Below are 19,136 nucleotides of genomic sequence, written 5' to 3' on the forward strand. Positions count from 1 at the left end.
GAATATATGCCTGCTGTCCCTGGATAACACCTGTTACGGTAAGTAACTGTGCTTTATCCCAGGACAAGCAGGCATGATATTCTCACATGTGGGTGACCTCCAAGCTAACCAAAAAAGGGCAGGTGGGAGGATGGCAATTTAGGAAAACAGATTTTGCAAAACTGACTGGCCAAACCGGCCGTCACTCCTGGATAAAGTGTCCAGACAGTAATGAGAGGTGAATGTATGAACCGAAGACCAAGTGGCAGCCTTACATATGTCCTCCATCGGAGTGGATCGGAGGAAAGCTATCGAAGCTGCCATCGCTCGGACCTTGTGCCCCGTGACTCGACCCGGGGGAGGAAGGCCAGCCTGAGCGTAGCAAAAGGAAATGCAAGCGGCCAACCAGTTAGACAGAGTGCGCTTGGAAACTGGATGCCCTAATCGATTGGGATCGAAGGACAAAAACAATTGAGGAACCTTCCGATGAGGCCTGGTGCGTTGAAGATAAAATGCCAACGCCCTCTTACAGTCAAGCGTGTGAAGCGCCGTCTCGCCAGGATGGGAGTGGGGCTTCGGGAAGAACACAGGAAGGACAATGGACTGATTGAGGTGGAAGTCAGAAACAACTTTAGGTAAAAACTTAGGATGGGTGCGGAGAACCACCTTGTCGTGATGAAAGACAGTGAAAGGGGGGTCCGCAACCAAGGCTTGCAACTCCCCGATCCGCCTGGCGGAGGTGAGGGCAATTAGAAACACCGCCTTCCAAGTCAGAAATTTCAAGAGGGACTTGTTGAGTGGCTCAAACGGGGGTTTCATCAGTTGAGCCAGAACCACATTCAAATTCCACACGACAGACGGAGGCTTAAGAGGGGGACAAACCCTGAGTAACCCTTTCATGAAGCGTGTCACCAAGGGATGGAGTGACAGAGGGCGTCCCTCCAGAGGTTGGTGGAAAGCAGAAATCGCACTGAGATGAACCCGCACCGAAGTGGTTTTCAAGCCGGAGCGCGACAAATGAAACAAATATTCTAAAACCGAGGATACCGGAACTGATACCGGATCCAGGTGAAAAGATGAGCACCAGGTGGAAAACCTGGTCCATTTCTGCGCATAGCAAAGCCTCGTCGAGATCTTGCGGGAGGCTTCCAACACCTCCTTCACCGATTGAGACAGGTCCGGAGGAGTCAGGGAACAAGAAACCAGGCTGTCAGGTGCAATGACTGCAGATTGGGATGTAACATGGATCCTTGACTCTGAGACAGCAGAGAAGGAGAGACAGGCAGGGGAAGAGGCTCTCTGGCACTGAGCTGGAGCAGCAGGGAGAACCAGTGCTGACGCGGCCACCGAGGTGCTATGAGAATCATCGTGGCCGTGGACGATTTTAGGTGTACCAACGTTCGCATGATCAGAGGGAACGGAGGGAATGCATACAGGAACCTCCCTTCCCAGTCGAGTAGGAAGGCATCCGCTTCCAGACGGTCCTGCGAGTACATCCGAGAACAATATAGTGGTAGTTTGTGTGTCTCCGGAGAGGCAAACAGATCCACCTGTGGCGTTCCCCAGCGAGCGAAGACCTCGCGTAGAACTGCTGAGTGTAGAGTCCACTCGTGCGGTTGCAGAAGTCGACTCAGTTTGTCCGCCAGGCAATTCCGTTCTCCTTGGATGTAGACCGCCCGGAGGAAGATGTTCCGGGAGGCCGCCCACTCCCAGAGGCGAAGAGCTTCGGAGCAGAGGGGCCATGACCCTGTTCCTCCCTGCTTGTTCACATAATACATTGCCACCTGATTGTCCGTGCGGACGAGGACCACCTGGTCCTGCAATATGTGAACGAAGGCTCGGAGTGCTAGGAAGATGGCTCGCAGCTCTAGCACGTTGATATGACACTGACGGTCTTCTGACGACCACAGGCCCTGCGTGCGAAGACCGTCGAGATGGGCTCCCCACGCGTACTCCGAGGAGTCCGTGGTCAGGACCTTGCGAAAAGGCGGAGTGCGAAACAATAGCCCCATGGACAGATTTGAAGAGTCTGTCCACCAACGCAGCGATTTCCGCAAGGGCGGAGTTACCGAAATGAGGCGAGACACCGGGTCGCACTCCTGGCGCCACTGGGACGCGAGGGTCCACTGAGGGATCCTCAGGTGTAGCCTCGCAAACGGCGTGACATGTACCGTCGAGGCCATGTGGCCCAGCAGCATCATCATGCGCTTGGCCGACACCCTCGATAGTTGGGAGACCTGGCGGCTCATCCGTACCAAGGTTTCCACCCGTTGGGTCGGCAGGTAGGAGCGTAGGCGCACCGTGTCCAGCACCGCACCTATGAATTGAAGAGACTGCGACGGTCTCAACTGAGACTTTGGAAAGTTTATCTCGAACCCGAGAGTTTGCAGGAAGGCAATAGACTGTCGGGTCGCTGAGATAACCCCCTCCCTGGTCGGGGCTTTGATGAGCCAATCGTCCAGGTAAGGGAACACATGGAGTCCACGTGACCTGAGGGCTGCTGCAACCACCACCATGCACTTCGTGAATACTCGTGGGGACGCGGCCAGGCCGAAGGGCAGTACCCTGTACTGGAGGTGGAGGTCCCCCACCTGGAATCGTAAGAATCTTCGACAGGCGGGGTGCACCGGAACATGGGTGTATGCTTCCTTCAGGTCGAGGGAGCACATCCAGTCCCCTTCCCCCAAGAGGGGGTACAAAACCGGGAGAGATAGCATTCGAAACTTCTCCCGGGCCAGGAATTTGTTGAGCTTCCTGAGGTCCAGTATGGGGCGCAGGTCCCCGGTCTTTTTTGGGACCAAAAAGTAGCGGGAGTAAAACCCCGTACCCCACTGGTCCTTGGGGACCGGCTCGACCGCCCGAAGCTTCAAGAGGGCTTTGGCTTCGGTTATAAGGGTCGGTAGCTGCGAACGGTTGCAGGGGACTAAACTTGGGGGACTGTCCGGCGGCGAGGACACAAAGTTGAGCGAGTAGCCCTCGGAGACGATCCGGAGCACCCAAGCGTCTGAGGTAATCCCGGTCCATGCCTCCCGGAAGAACCGAAGACGGCCCCCGATAGGAAGGGGTTCCTGAGAAAGTGCGGAGGGGAACCCGCCCCGTCCGCTCAGCCCGTCAAAAGGAAGGCGCTGGCTTAGAAGGGCCCTGCGCCGGGGCTTGGGGTTGTCCCCCTCTGCCTCGCTGAGACGGACGTCTCGGAGGCGGTCTCGAGAAAGCCGGGGTCGACTTCTGAGGGTATCGGCGCGGCGGAGGCCGAAAGGGTTTCTGCGGCGGGGGCCTAGGTTTGGGGCGGACCAGGGATGCTAGAGAGCGCTCCTGTTCCGACAAGCGCTTGGTCGCCGCATCCAATGACTCGTCGAATAACTCGGACCCCACACAAGGCAAGTCTGCCAGGCGTTCCTGCAGGTTTGGGTCCATGTCAAGGGTGCGAAGCCAGGCCAAGCGGCGCATGGCCACCGCGAGGGCCGACACCCTCGAAACCAGCTCAAAGGCGTCGTACACTGCATGGAATAGGTACAACCGCAATTGAGACAGGTTGGACATAAACTTGTCGAATCCTGCTCTTTGGGAGTCCGGTAACGAGTTTCGATATTGAGGAAGGTCCTTCACCATACCACGCAAAAAGGAGGAAAAGGTGAAGGCGTAATTTAGAACCCTGGTGGCCATCAGGGAATTTGAATAGAGGCGACGGCCAAACTTGTCCAGGGTCCGCCCCTCCCTGCCTGGTGGAACCGCCGCAGAAACCCGTGAGGGCTGTGATTTTTTAAGAGCAGACTCCACCAGAAGAGACTGGTGTGAGAGCTGCGCCTTATCGAACCCTTTAGGGGGAATCGTCCTATACTTCGATTCCATTTTTGAAGGCACAGACGTGACTGTAAGAGGGTTTGACAAGTTCTTCAGCCAGGTTTGCAGAAGGACACTGTTGAGAGGGAGTCTAGGCACCTCCCTAGGAAGAATGGGGAGGTCCTGTTCCTCCAAAAATTCTTTGGAATACCGAGAGCCTACCATCAGGTCAATCCCCAGGGCTTGGGCCATGTCCTGAACGAAGGATGAAAATGAGGACGGCCTAGCCTGGGGAGAGGGGGTTCTCGACCGCCCCACCGAGGAGAGGGGGGAGGCCTCATGGGAATAATGAGGATCCCTAACCGATCCCGAATCCCAGGATCCCCTCTCGAGGGCCCTCGAGGGGGAAGGGGAAGTTATCCTCCTCGCAGAACCCTTGGGTGAGGACCCCGGGGTTCGTGGGACACTCTCCCGTTTCCTCGGCGAGGCGGCCCGGGAAGACTTCCCATGGGGTGAGCGGAGGAGCCTCGGGTTGTCGAGGCGCAACTCCGACACCTGCAACGCCTCGCCCCCGAACGACGAGGAACGGTCGCGCCGAGGCGAGCCTCGGGGCCACTTAGATTTCCTCGATCGACGCCCCGTCCGAGGTCGCGTCGAGGGCGAGGCGTGTCTGGAAGACCCGGAGGAAGAGGAGGAAAGACGGCGCACTCTGCGCAACTTTTCTTTGGGCCTTACACTCCGCTCAGGGGGTTCCCCCGAGGTCGAGGTCCGGGGCGGGGCCGAGACCGAGGTGAACGGGGTCCCAGTACCCGAGACCGAGGTCGCCGAGGCCGGGGCTCCCGAGGGAGCCGAGGCCGGGGCCTCCGAGACCGAAGGCGTCCAGGCCGAGGTCGAGGCCGCCGGAACCGCAGCACGCTGCAACACTTCCAGGGCTCCCGACAGCTCCGATGAGATCAGAGCTCGGAGGAGATCCTGGAAGGCCGGAATCCCCACGAAGGTGGGGAGTTCCGAGTCCGGGGCACACTCCCTGGAGGGCGACCTCGGTCTCGAGTATTCCCTCGGGGTGTGCGGAGTCGAGGTCCGATGCGGGGCCGGGGTCGACCCACCCGCCTTGGCCTGACTCGAGGATGGCTTCTTTGCTGAAGGGGATGGAACAGAGGACTTACCCGAAGCTTGCTTCACTGACGACGCCTTCGAGGAAGAGGGCCGAGGAGAGGCCGAGGCCCCCGAGGACGCCGAGGCCGAGGTCAAGGCCGGGGCCGAAGCCGAGGCCGACGTCGAGGCCTTAGGCGGCGCGTCGACGGCGAACAATTCGGCCATTCTTGCCTTACGGCGACGGAGGGCCCTGTTTTGGAAGGTAGCACAGCGATCACACGAGTCTGTCGGATGTTCGGGCCCAAGACAGACAATGCACCACCGGTGAGGGTCAGTGATGGAAAGCAACCTCTCACACCGGCTGCACTTTTTGAATCCCGTAACAGGACGGGACATCCACGAAGAAAAAGAAGAAGGCCGGGAACGTACCGACGTCCCGCGGCCACGGCTTCCGGGAGCCCCCGGAACCCGACGAAAAACGAAAGACTTTTTTTTTTTTTTTTTTTTTGAAAAGAAACGAAAGGAAAACAGCACCGCGAACTAATTCGAAGGGAAAAACAAACTAAACGCGGCAGCTAGAAGGCAAAAACACTGGAGCTCAGATCCACAGGGCTTTCTTGCTCCGCGGAAAAATTTGAACTGAGGACCACGAGGTGGGATGCGCCCTCTAGTGGGCGAGAAGGCACGCACATGCGTGGTGCAGTGTGCAAACTTGAAACTTCAATCAAGTTTGCTTGAAAAGCTGTCCGCGCCGGGGCTCCGTAGATGACGTCACCCACATGTGAGAATATCATGCCTGCTTGTCCTGGGATAACTCAAAGTCCCTCCTTGAGGGCCGCAATCCAGTCAGGTTTTCAGGATTTCCCCAATGAATATGCATTGAAAGCAGTGCATGCACACTGTTCGCATGTATATTCATTGGGGAAATCCTGAAAACCCGACTGGATTGTGGCCCTCAAGGAGAGACTTTGAGACCCCTGGCTTATCATGATAGTTTTGAAATCGATTAAATATTGTATTGTTTAAATAGATAAGTTTTAAGATCTTTCCGAAATTGATAACCAAGAACTAAAAAGCACCTACATTAATTTCTTTTGGAAAGCATGAGGCAGGCTTCTAGCTACCTCCAAATGGGTTAAATGAAATACTACTTTGCTATTCCACCAGCACTTGTGAACCTAATTAAAGGGAAGAACTGAGTATGACAGGTAATGAAATTTTATCTTTAAGAAAAACAAAACAAAACCCAACACCCTCATGTGTTTTGCTGTGAATAAACAAGCTTCAACGGTATGCTGAAACATGCAGTTGTAACTAGAACCCAAAGTGCACTGGACATGCAAGCCAAAGCAAACTACAAATCAAAACCAACTTACTATTTAACCTGATAGAGTAGATAATTCTGGGAATGTCAGTACTGAGAGGGAGCCTATTCAGTAAGGATTTCTGCCATGGTCATAACATGAGAAAAACTCCTTGACTGAATAAGGCTGTAGGTACCTAAAAACACAGGAAATAAATGGCTCTTAAGACTTCCAAAAAATGTTTATAAAAAGGCACATGAAATTGGTGTTCAAATTCATAAATACTTACATAAACAAATTCATCAAAGCCTATTTTTCCATCTTTGTTCTTGTCTCCATCAGTCATTAGACGCTGAATAATCTCTCTCACTTTGTACCTGGGTAACCGCAAATTGGCTTCATTAAAGAGGTCATGAAGTTCGTAGTCTGAAATGAATCCATTGTTGTCAAGATCTTTAGAGAGGGGGAGAAGAAATAAAGGCCATATAGTTTTAAGAAAAGATGAACAAACATCAAGGTGAAGAGAAAGAAGCATAACATTCTTCATGTGCATCGCAAATTAATGATCACGTAGTCATATTTTTCAGTGATCCAACATTCAATGGCAGCACATCGGCACATGCTCAGTTCAAATACATAAACTGAGCATGTGCAGAAATGCCAGCATCGGTGGCTGAAGCCTCCCTGCCAGCCATGAAATCTGGTGCTACAATTTTAGAAGGATGCTCAAGTTCAAGCTTGGGTGGGAGGAGGTACTAGATCCCTGCTCATCCTCCCACACATTGGGGCGGCTACACCATTAGTACATTAAAGTTTCCTCTAGAAAAGACAAGCGCATACATGCTGCTCTTGTTCTTGATCCTCCTGCTCCATGCTTGTGCATTTTTACCCTGACCAAGAAGTTACACACAGCTGTCGATGAAGGGTTGAGAGGGAGGAGGAAGGAGTAACAACTACTACTACTGGGGGGAGAAAATGTTCTGTTGGTGATCAGTGGAATGGGTGGTGTGCTACTACTGATTTTGTGCCTGTAGCCCTACTAAAAAATAAAATTAAAAAACAAACAAACAAAACCCCACAAGAAACAGTCTGCAGTCTAAGAGGATCTAAGATCTCACTGCCATTTCCACCGACTATACTTAAGTCATGTTTTTCTATTCTCACACTTATCAAAATTGTAAATTTTATGTTAAACTGGAACTGTTGTACATTGCATTGGCTTAATGTCTTACATACCCCCCCCAAAAAAAAAAAATAATAATGATCAGGCCATCCCAACAAACAAGTAAATAAAATAATCTATCCAGGAAGTCCGGGGACAGATATCCGACATCTGGAACAGACAAGGAACCCTACCAGACAGGATATGCTGAGACTCAGCTAAGACTATGTTGCTCCCAACTGGTCACCTATAGGTGCATGGGGGTGGGGAGGGGAGCAGGAGGGAGTTTTACATTGTTCATTTCTCACCCTCTTGTGAATGGATGAAATTCTGTACAAATGGTTAGGGTTAACATTTATTTAATATATTGACCTTCTTCAAATGACAATAGTATACAATAAGAGCAATAAAACCCACTAGGGACCTGGATTGGCCACCGTGAGAACGGGCTACTGGGCTTGATGGACCACTGGTCTGACCCAGTCAGGCTATTCTTATGTTCACACCCCCCCCCAACAGGAAAATGAACACCGAGAACGACAGAAGAGGCAGAAAAGACCAATGGAGAAGAAACAGTCCTTGTTTAGGCTTGCATTTTAGCTCTCCTACTGGGTCAGCTCTGTTTGATCAACATCTGGTATGTGCACCCTTGGGGGTACGCGGGCCACTTGTTGGGAGTACACGGCCTGGTCGCCGGTGATCCCTCCCCGCCCACTCCCTGCTGAAGCTGCTGCCGGGGATCCCTCCCTGGCTGTCTGCATCACCCTACACCGCCGAAGCTGACCCTGTTACTCTCCTCCCCCAGCAGCAGTCCGTGAGTCTGGGGTGGAGCTTGGGCGGGGTACTCAGTTGGTATTTGCTAGGCTTAGGGGGTGCTTGGCTTGAAGAAGTTGAGAAACACTGCTCTACAGTACTTTACTCTCAGGTTTGGAGCCACAAAGTTGACAACTCATATCTTCAAAACATGCAACTGGAAAGGCCATTCAATCGGCTGCAATTGATAGAGACAACACATGAACTGAGTGTCACCCTGGGCAGAAGAGACCTGGTTCAAGGCAAGGAAGCCCATTTTCTTCTTGAACATAATATCTAGCTCCGATTGGTACTAACTGAGACGTGCCCTCATTCGAGCAAAGTCAGATTTCTTTTGATTTTAACAGGTCTGTGATTTCTATATCAGATCTCATATTGTGCTGTACTTCTGTGAAGGTCATGAGAAACAAAATTAAAGACTGCTCAAAATAGCTTTATAAATGTGGATAAGTGCCATCATAATATAAAAGAACTATTCCAACAGCACAGAGCACTAATAATGACACAAAGAAGCATGTCAGCAGCTTAATAGTTCATGGTCAGATTAATGATTTACTAGCTTTCATGTTTTAAATATTTAGTACACAAAAAAAATCTTGAAAATAAAAACCACTCCAAGGCTGACCTAACCTTAGTCCAGACTTGAACTTCACATAGCTTCAAAACCAGATATTGTGAAACAGATACATTCCCTTTTAAGGGCAAACACTTGGTTTGATCCCAAACTTCTTAGCAGCACCCTATCAACCGAAGTGAAAATATTTGTGACCTGGCAGTTTCCCTCCTGGTCCTTTGGGCTTTCAGCTGAAACTGGAAATGGATACCCTGGGGCTGTAAAGCTAAATTTTCCCTCAGAATGCAGGCTTCTACCTGTGTTAAGAAGAAAAATCAAACTCCTGAGAAACACTTTTCAGTTATGTGAGTGAACAAGATCTCCTACCCAATCCACCCCCGAATCATGAAGAGAGATTTTAAATCACTAGAGCGCCCCCTGGTGCTCATATTCAGATGTGCAGAACTTGCCTCTCTCATGGCTTCTTAGAGCAGTGGTTTTCAACCCAGTCCTGAGGGACCACCTGACCAGGTGGGTTTTCAGGATATCCTCAATGAATATGCATGAGATGTATTAGCATGCACTTCCTTCACTGCATGCAAATCTCTCATGCGTATTCATTGTGGGTATCCTGAAAACCCGATTAGCCAGGTGGTTCCTGAGGACTGGGTTGAAAAGCACTGCTCCCTATCATATTAGCTTCTAACGTTAGAGGGGGGGTCATGGATTTAATATACTACCTTTCTGAGGTACAACCAAAGACGTTTGCAGGTACTTTCACTGTCCCTAGCGGGCTCACAATCTAAGTTCCTGGGGCAATGAAGGTTAAGTGACTTGCCTAGGATCACAATGAACTGCAGTAACGGAATATAAATTTATAAAAGTTAAATTGCTCTTTAAGCTAGTTCAGAAGTTGGGGTAATTAGTATAAACTGCCTTGTTTTCCTCTTGCATTAAGTGCTATCCCTCCACATTCACAGTAAATGACAGCAGATAAAAGCACAATTACATACCGTAACGCAGGGGTGTCAAAGTCCCTCCTCAAGGGCCGCAATCCAGTCGGTTTTCAGGATTTCCCCAATGAATATGCATGAGATCTATTTGCATGCACTGCTTTCATTGTATGCTAATAGATCTCATGCATATTCATTGGGGGAATCCTGAAAACCCGACTGGATTGTGGCCCTCGAGGAGGGACTTTGACACCCCTGCCATAACAGGTGTTATCCAGGGGCAGCAAGCAGATATTCTCACATGTGGGTGACGTCATCCACATGAGCCAGGTACGGACAGTGCTAAATGTGCACCGTCATTTTAAATTTCTTAAGAAGGTTTGAGACTGCCTGCATCGCACAAGCCTTCCTGCCCATCGGCTCGTGGTTCCTCAGTTCCGTTAAGCAAGCTAAGAAGTCAACCAGGGGAGGTGGGAGGAATGTGAAAATATCTGCCTGCTGTCCTGGATAACACCTGTTCACAGTAAGTAACTGTGCTTTATCCTTGGACAAGCAGGCAGCATATTCTCACAGGTGGGACTCCCTAGCTTACTGAACAGTATGGTGGGAGAGTTGGTCATTAGGAAGAAAATAAATTCTGTAAAACTGCTTGGCCGAAATGACCATCTCCTCTGGAATAGGAGTCTAGATCAGTGGTTCTCAACCCTGTCCTGGAGGACCGCCAGCCAGTCGGGTTTTTGGGATAACCCTAATGAATATGCATGAGAGAGATTTGCATATAATGACGGTGATAGGCATGCAAATCTGCCCCATGCATATTCATTAGGGCTATCCTGAAAACCTGACTGGCTGGTGGTCCTCCAGGACAGGGTTGGGAACCACCGGTCTAGACAATAGTGAGATGTAAATGTGTGAATTGAGGACCAAGTAGCAAATATCTTAAATGAGAGTGGAGCATAAAGCCACTGATGCTGCCATAGCTCAGACCTTGTGTGCTGTAATACGACCCTCGAGCTGAAGTCCAGCCTGAGCATAGCAAAAGGAAATGCAGGTCACTAACCATGTGGAAATAGTTTGTTTGGTTACAGGCAGACCCAGCCTGTTAAGATCAAAAGAGATGAACAGTTGAGGTGAAGACCTGTGTGGCCCCGATTCACTAAAGTCAGCAATCGTCGCTAAACCTGTTTTCACGGGTTTAGAAACGATCGCTGCTAACCGACCCGAGTCACAAAACGGCCCACCTCGATTGCCCATTTTCCGATCCAGCCATGCAAATTAGTAAAACCCCATGCAAAATAGCCAAGCGATTGATTCACTTACATTGCTTGGCTATTTTCCATCAGGTTTTACGATCCTAAAAACCCGACTGCTGTAGACCTGTCAGTAACTGTGTTACCGACAAGTCTGCCGTTTTTTACTTTTAATGGCACAGATATTTTGTGTGCGTTATACCCATTAAAAATAAAAAAATCCCCCACCATGGCCCTCCCCAATGACCTTCTCTGACAATTGCAGTGACACCACACGCTCCCCTTGATGCCTACCCCCACACGAATATGACAGGAGTGATGCCCACTCCCTCCTGCCATCGTCCCCACCCCCCGCGCCAAACTGATATGGTAGGAGGGATACCCACTCCCTCCTGCTGTTGCACCCCCCGCCATTGACCACACCCACGATACCTTTAAGTCCAGAGCTGGAGGGGTGGTCATTCCCTTCTGCTTCTCCGCCGGCCTCTGTCAGTAATACGGGCTTAGGCCCCTCCCCGGTGCATCATGCCTGAGGTGTCTGAGCCAATCAGGGACTTCCTTAAGGAGGAGCATAAGGAAGTTCCTGATTGGTCAAATAATATCAGTTCAGTGTGGGGGGGAGGGCCCGATGGTAGGAGGGAGTAGGCATCCCTCTTGCCATATTCGCGTGGCCCCCCCGGAGGGAGGGACTGTTGACAGGAGGGAGTGGGCATATCTCCTGCCATTTTGGGGGGATTCAGAGAGGGAGGGGGGCTTTTTTTCATTGGGCAGATATTTTGCGTGTGTAATATACACAAAATATCTGTGCCATTTAGAAAAAAAATAAATAAATAAAAGACCCAGTAGAAGCCTTGACAGCAGGCTGCATCTCCTGTCACTAGTCAGGGCTCTGCGCATGTCTCAATCGCTCACTGAGTTTGCGTGCAAATCATTTGCATGCAAACTTGATAGTGAATCAATCGCTGTTTGTAAATCAGTCAGAGAATCGGCCAACAGCGACTGAGTCGATATCTTTAGTGAATCTGGGCCTTAGCTCTCTGTATATAGTAAGCCAAGGAACGTTTACAGTCCATTGCATGAAGAGCAGTTTCTCCAGGGTGAGAATGAGGCTTTGGAAAGAAAACAGGAAGCACAATAGATTGATTCAGATAAAATTCTGTGACTACTTTTGGAAGGTAATCCTTTTGGAGTTTGGGATCCTGACGAGGTTGTGTAGGGAGGGAAGTCAGAAAGATTAAAATCTGATGAAGTCAGGTTGAGAGGTACCAAGCTGTTAGGTGCAGAGATTACAGATTGGGATTAAAAAAAAAAAAAGAGAGATCCTCGACTGAGTGAACAGAAAAGGAAAGATCTGTAATGGAATTGGATCCTTGACAGCCAGTTGAAGTAGAAGGGAGAACCAAGGTTGCCTGGAGCTATTAGGATCATAGTGGCCGACTTGTTTGAGCTTGACTAACGTCTTCAGAACCAGAGGGATTGGTGGAAATGCATACAGGAATCTGCATGACTAATCCAGAAGAAATGTGTCTGCTTCCAGACGAGGAGGAGAGTACTGTTTTGTTTTTTTTAATCTCACCTCATAACTTGCTGGTCTGGACTGTTTAGCAGGATAAAAATGAAATTTACATTTTACAACTGCTAACCGTTAACACGCACAGTATCTAAGTAATAATCAATATGTGATTTAATGGCTGCACATGCACCTTGGTATAATTTTTTTTAAAAGAAACCAGACAAGTAAAAATTGAGGGTTGTTTCCTGTTATGAAAGATCTCTTATGATCCCACTACCTCTATGAAATTAAATGAAGGTGCCAGCATTTAGGCTTTAAAACTGCATGTCTCCTTTCCTCACTTAAAAACTAATTGCGGCCTGTGGAAGATAGCTGGTGCATTTTCCCTCTGCCGCGATCCGCCCCAGACCAAAATAGTACGTTAGGTCAGAGGAGGGGTGGGACCGCGGTAGAGGGAAAGTGTACCAGTGATCCTCCACAGGCCGCAATTAATTTTTAAATTGAGACCAGGAAGCGAATCGGGCAGCACTAGCTCGTGGGTCCAGCAGATCCAGATGGCTTCCCTCCCTCCTTGCTGCTGGCACAAACCTTGCAGAGTGAACCATTAAACGCAGGCCTGCTTGACGATGCTCATGGCCTCTTCCCTCTGCTGGGCTCCTCCTTATGATGCAACTTCCTTTCTTTGCGAAAAAAGGAAGTTGCATCATAAGGAGGAGCCCAGCAGACAGAAGGCTGTGAACACCGTCCAGCAGCCCTTTATAGAGATTGGCTCGCTCTGCAAGGTGTTTGCCAGTAGCAGGGAGGGAGGGAAGCCGGCTGGAGCCGTTGGACCAACGAGCTAGTGCTGGGTGGGCTGGAGCCACCAGATCCGCAAGGGTAGGATACTGGGGAGCTGTGGTGGGTGGGGTTCCCCACGGGAACAAAGCTATTTACCGCTCGGCGGAGTGGTGAAAAGGTTTGTCCCCATGCCGGCGGTGAACAGATATTGATGTTATCTGTTCTTGCAGTTTTACTGCGGTCACCCTCGGTTAGCTGTAGGAACGGGTCAGTGTGTCATTCTCTAATCTGAATGTAGGGCACCCTTGATGGTATTGAGTTGCCTACACAGCCTCGTCAGGATCCCAAATTTTACCCCAAACTCCAAAATGATTACCTGCCACTCAAAGTCTTCAACAGGGTTGGGGAAATCTACAACTTGTCACAGAGTTCTACTACCTAACATATCAATTTTTATTTCTCCGATACCAGTTTATCTGAGCCTGGTAACAGTGTGTTCTGTATAAGGAACACTTCAAGTATAATTAAAATATTTTTCATGAAATAATCAATATAATCCATAACCCTACTCCCCACTGCTCACCACTCCCCAGGACATTAACCATCCCCCCTAACTGTATCCCCCACCCTAGCATCCTGTTTGTCTGTCTAGATTGTAAGCTCTTTTGAGCAGGGACCATCTTCTTTGTGACTCAGTACAGCACTGCGTATGTCTGGTAGCGCTTTTGAAATAGTAGATATAGTAAGCTATTCATTAATAAAACTATTGGAAACCTTCATTTCCCCTTTCAAATTTAAAGTATTAAGCAGCACACTCAGAGCTACTGTTTACTAGATGAATTGCTTTACCACACATTGTAACTGGTCATTGTAATTTTTCTTTAAAAATGAGGTATGGGCAACCCTTCTTTGCCCCCCTATCAGATCACAAATGCAATTAACATGTTTCGTTAACACTTCCAGTAACCAAGGTATCATCCTACTGATCACAAAGCCAGCAGAACATTAACGTCTCAAACATTTGGAAAGAATCCAACTTGAGATTCGCAGCTGCAGTTTTATCTTCATAAAATTAGATGTATTGTCAGTGTCTCCTAATTAAGAGGCGATATGACTGCTCAGTAATTCTCCAGATTCAGTAAAGCCAAGTCTAAAAGAAGCCAAAGCCTGTGGTACGCCAGGGCATTACTAGTTCCGCCGACGACAAGGGAGGCCCAGCAGGTTTCTGAGCCATTAAGACAACAGATACACATGGAAAGGACTGTTTTCAGCACAATTCGCTTGGGGAACTAAGGGCTCCCTTTACTAAGCTGCGCTAGCGGTTTTAGTGCGCGCTACAATACCGCATGCGCTAAACGTTAACACTTCCACAGAGCTTGCGTTGGTATTTTTTATTTAGCGCATGGTTAGCGTACACTAATCTTCAGAGCGCGCTAAAAATGCTATCGCACCTTAGTAAAAGGAGCCTTAACCTGTTGCGTGAATAAAATCCCCAAGAGAATGTTGTCCTCCTTCCTGTGACAAGAAAAGAGCCAGGCTGGGGGGGGGGGGGAATGTCGGAAGAGTTTCAGAAAATGCAAGAGTTTCATTATGAAATCCACATGCGTAGTTTGCCTTAAAGTAAATTCAGAGTTTGCGTGTACATTTGTTCCTGTAGCCTCCAATGACCCTGAATTTTTTTTTTTTTTTAAATAAATCTTTATTCATTTTTAAAACTCACAATAAGTGTAACATAAAATACAATCATTTTATACTTTAACATCACTTAATATATCATCAAATTCTAACTCTCACCAAATATTCCCCCTCCCTTATACCCAACAATTATTCATAAGCAAAAGAAATCATGAAATATTCCCACCCACCCCCACCCCACTCTGGACGTGTATGAACAAAAGGGAAAAAATTAATATTTATTCTATGCAGTAATTTCAATCTTTACAGTATCTTGTTAATGGCTCCCAAATGACCTGAAATTTCTTAAAATTTCCCTGCTGCACGGCAATTATCCTTTCTATTTTGAATATGTGACACGAAGAGTTCCACCAAAAGCTATAATTCATCCTATCCCAATTTTTCCAATTATTCGTAATCTTTTGTATAGCAACCCCTGTCATAATGAGTAGAAGCTTATTGTTGACCCTGAATTTTTAAAAGAAAACTCTGCTAATTCTCCCTCATAAATTAGATAGCAGGGCCATAAATATAAAGGTACAGTGGAACCTCGGTTTATGAGTAACCCGGTTTGCGAGTGTTTTGAAAGACATTTCTTCCTAACTAGGAGGTCCTATAAAGAAATGTTGTTACATCAGGGTTTCATTTCTTCAGGGAAAACACATTTCTGTTAACCTGAGGAAAGCAAAAGGAGAATGACAACAAACACTTAGATTACTTCTTGTCACCTTTGGAGAAAGGCACGCATGATGCAAAGTGGCAAAATGATGGAACTCTGCAGCCGCTGCAATCTTTATTTGCAAAAATGCTGAATAACTTCAAAGCAAAATCAGCAAAGTTTGTGCAGGAAAAAAAGAACTGGTGTACAGGAAGATAATTAAACCAGAGAAACAGTAATAAGACTAGGCTGTGAAGACATTTCTTTTTTCTCTCCAAAAGGAGATATCATTTTAGCATTTATAGAGAATAAACTTCTCCCTCCGTATCTGCGGATTCGCTTATTCGTGATTTTTTTGGCTGCTGACTCCGCCCCCTAATTTTCATCACTGAATCCGGCGTTTCACTTTGGAAATTGCTGCTCCCGGTGATTCATGGAGGAAATCGCTGCTCCCGGCGTTGTACGGAGCAAATCGCAGGTCAGGTTATTCACGGTTTATTATCTTTTTCAGGTCTATTTTACTGAAAAACCACAAACAACATGCAAAAAGGTATTTGCGGTTTTTCAGTATTCACAGCTATGTTCTGCCCGCATCCCCCGTGAATATGGAGGGAGAAGTGTACTTTATACTTCTGGCTGTCCTATGAATTACAATGAGAAGGCTATAAATTAATCATGATAAAGTTGAATATACGGCATCTGGCGTTCTTTTAACTTAATGAACTACAAGTAGAGCAATTAGAGGCTTTTGTTTCCATACAGGGACCGCGTGTCAAAGTCTGCTTTTGATTAGTCTTCCCAGTCTGCCAACATTATCACAAATGTAAGCCTTTGTGTTTTTATAGTAAGAGATTCTCATGGCCCTACACAGAATACACTGCATAGTATTCAAACTAAGGGACAGCCAGATGTGCTAAACTTTTTTTCCCATAGACACAAATCCCCAGAATCTATATACTGCAATTAAAGTTCTGCATGCAAATATAAGCATATTGCAGATCTGCGTGTACAACGTAGTTTAAAAAAAATCCATGCCAATAATTGCCAATTAACAATTATTGGCGCTAATAGTCATTAATTAAAATTTATGTGCACACTTTCTAAGTGTATTCTATAAAGTGGTACATGTAAATTCTACTGCATGGATCTCAAAAGGAGGCATGGACAGGTTGTGAACACTCCTAGAAGTTAGGCGTACTTTTATAGAATATACCTCAGGGGTACCCAATACGTCGATCGTGATCGACCGGTTGATCGCTCAGGCAACCTGAGTCGATCGCGGAGCCATGCTGTTTCCCTTCTCTTTTTTCCCCCCTCCTGACCGGCGTGCAGTTAATCTACCTCGAGGAGAACGCCTACCAATCATAATTCCCTTCTCTTTTTTCCCCCTCCTGACTGGCGTGCAGTTAATCCACCTCGAGGAGAACGCCAACCAATCATAATTCCCTTCTCTTTTTTTCCCCTCCTGACTGGCGTGCAATTAATCTGCCTCTTGAAGAACGCCGGCCAATCAGAGTGCTGGCAGGGCAGGGTTAGAAGGTCAGCAGGGGATGGAGCTTAGCACCCTACTACAGGAGACAGAAGCGGTGCACCGCCTGTTGTAGTATGAGCCAAGGTTGGGAATAGTGCTGCCCGATTTGAATCGATTCACTTCGGGTGAAATCGATACGATTTAAAACAAAACAAAACAAAAAAATCAACCTCCCGATTCAGTGACTGACCCTCTCCCCTTGCCCCTCTAAAGCAGGATCGTTAGCGCTGCCTTTTGCTGGCCGGCCACCGCTCCTGCTTTAGAGGGCGAGGGAGAAGGGTCAGTCGGGAAGTGCTTTGGTGTCCAGCTTTCTCCTTGGGCCTCCTGCACATCCCTTTACCTAATTCTAGCAGACAGCAGCCTGCAGAGAGGATTACCAGTACTTTAGCGATCCTTGCAGGTTGCCATAGGCCTCAGGAGCTGACTTCCATCTACTGCGATCCTGCCTCTGACTCAGAGGAGGGGCGGGACCGCGGAAGAGGGAAGACAGCTCTTGAGTCCTATGGCAACCTGCAAGGATCGCTAAAGTACTGGTGACCCTCTCTGCAGGCTGCTCCCTGCTGGAATTATGTAAATGGATGTGCGGGAGGTCATGGAGGAACACGCAGGCCTTCAGGGGGGACAGGCAGGCCTTCAGGGGTGGGGTTCAGGCCTTCAGGGGAGGGGGGACAGTCCTTCGGGGGGACGGTGCAGACCCTGGTGTAGAAGTACACGGAGGGAGGGAGGGAAGGGGGGTTCAAAGAAACGTGCATATGCTGGATTTTGAGAGGAAGAAATAATGGGTCTAAAAACAGGGGAGAGAGAAAGATGGTGGACAATGGGATTTAGGGAGGGAAGGAACAGAAAGGGAAGAAGTTGGACACAAGGGATGGTGTGGAGGGGGATAGAGATACTGGATAGGAGGGTAGTTGGGAAAAGAAAGGGAAAGATGGTGGAACCTGGGGTGGTGGGGAAGGAGGGAGAGATTCTGAATGAAAGGGTAGTTGAGAAAAGGTGGATCTATGGATGGAGATAAAAAAAAGGAAAGATGCCAGACTTCGGGGGAGGGAAAGAAAGGACAGAGATGGAAGATGGATGGTTAGCACAGAGAAAGAAGAAAATGACAAATGGGCAGGAAACCCTGGCAAGCGAGTTATCAAAAGACAACCAGAGCCTGGGACCAAAATGATTTGAATGACGACCAGACAACAAAGATAGGAAAAATGATTTTATTTTCAATTTAGTGATCAAAATGTGGATGTTTTGAGAATTTATATCTGCTGTCTATATTTTGTACTATGGCCCCCTTTTACTAAATCGCAATAGCAGTTTTTAGTGCAGGGAGCCTATGAGCATCGAGAGCAGCACAGGGCATTCAGCGCAGTTCCCTGTGCTAAAAACCGCTATCGCGGTTTAGTAAAAATGAGGGGATATGTTTGTCTATTTTTGTATAGTTGTTACTGAGGTGACATTGCATAAGCTCATCTGCCTTGATCTCTTTGAAAAAAAACCTGGAATACAAATGATAATTAACATTTTCTCTGCGTACAGTGTGCTTTGTGTTTTTTAAAATTTTATTGTTGGTAGATCATTTTGACTTGGTCATTTTAAAAGTAGTTCGCAAGCCCAAAAAGTGTGGGCACCCCTGGTATACCTGATCCACGCATAATTTAGGTGCAGGCATTTAAGGCAGGTTTCAGTTGGCGTTAAGTGGGCTGAACCTAAATTCTAGTTACGCGGATGAGCACCACGCATATTGTAGAAACTGCTCTTAACTCCAGATGCGGCTTTTATAGAATAGCGCTAAGCGCAGACTTTTTTTTTATTGCTGATGATTTTTTAGGCAACAAATAGAATCTGACCAGAAAAAGGGAAAGGTTTTACTATATCAGTCCCAGACGTGTTCTCTCTGCAAGTGATTTATTCTAGTTTTCCCAAAGCTAAAGTATCAGCATAGGCACAGACACTATTCTTGGCATGTTCAAGTCGCCTCTCACTGAATCTCTCCTACTAAACATCATGAAAAAAAAAAAATCAGTTTATAATGAAACAACCCATCCGGAGCCGTGGTATGTTAAACAGCAGGCCACGACTGAAAGGCACCCGGAAGTGCGC

The 19,136-nt window shown here is 47.9% G+C and overlaps 1 protein-coding gene across 3 annotated transcripts in view; it reads right to left on the reverse strand.

Annotated features, from left to right (window-relative positions):
* The window catches only part of PLS3 (plastin 3), a 163,901-nt gene that overhangs the window by 52,750 nt on the left and 92,015 nt on the right, over positions 1 to 19,136 (reverse strand). For all 3 annotated transcript variants that reach the window (XM_033945394.1, XM_033945396.1, XM_033945395.1), the window contains exon 4: positions 6,448 to 6,611. In XM_033945394.1, the coding sequence (XP_033801285.1) occupies positions 6,448 to 6,611 (164 nt within the window). The remainder of the gene's footprint in view (positions 1 to 6,447; positions 6,612 to 19,136) is intronic.

This window comes from Geotrypetes seraphini, chromosome 5 (assembly GCF_902459505.1).
Source record: "Geotrypetes seraphini chromosome 5, aGeoSer1.1, whole genome shotgun sequence".
In the NCBI taxonomy this organism is placed as follows: Eukaryota; Metazoa; Chordata; class Amphibia; order Gymnophiona; family Dermophiidae; genus Geotrypetes; species Geotrypetes seraphini.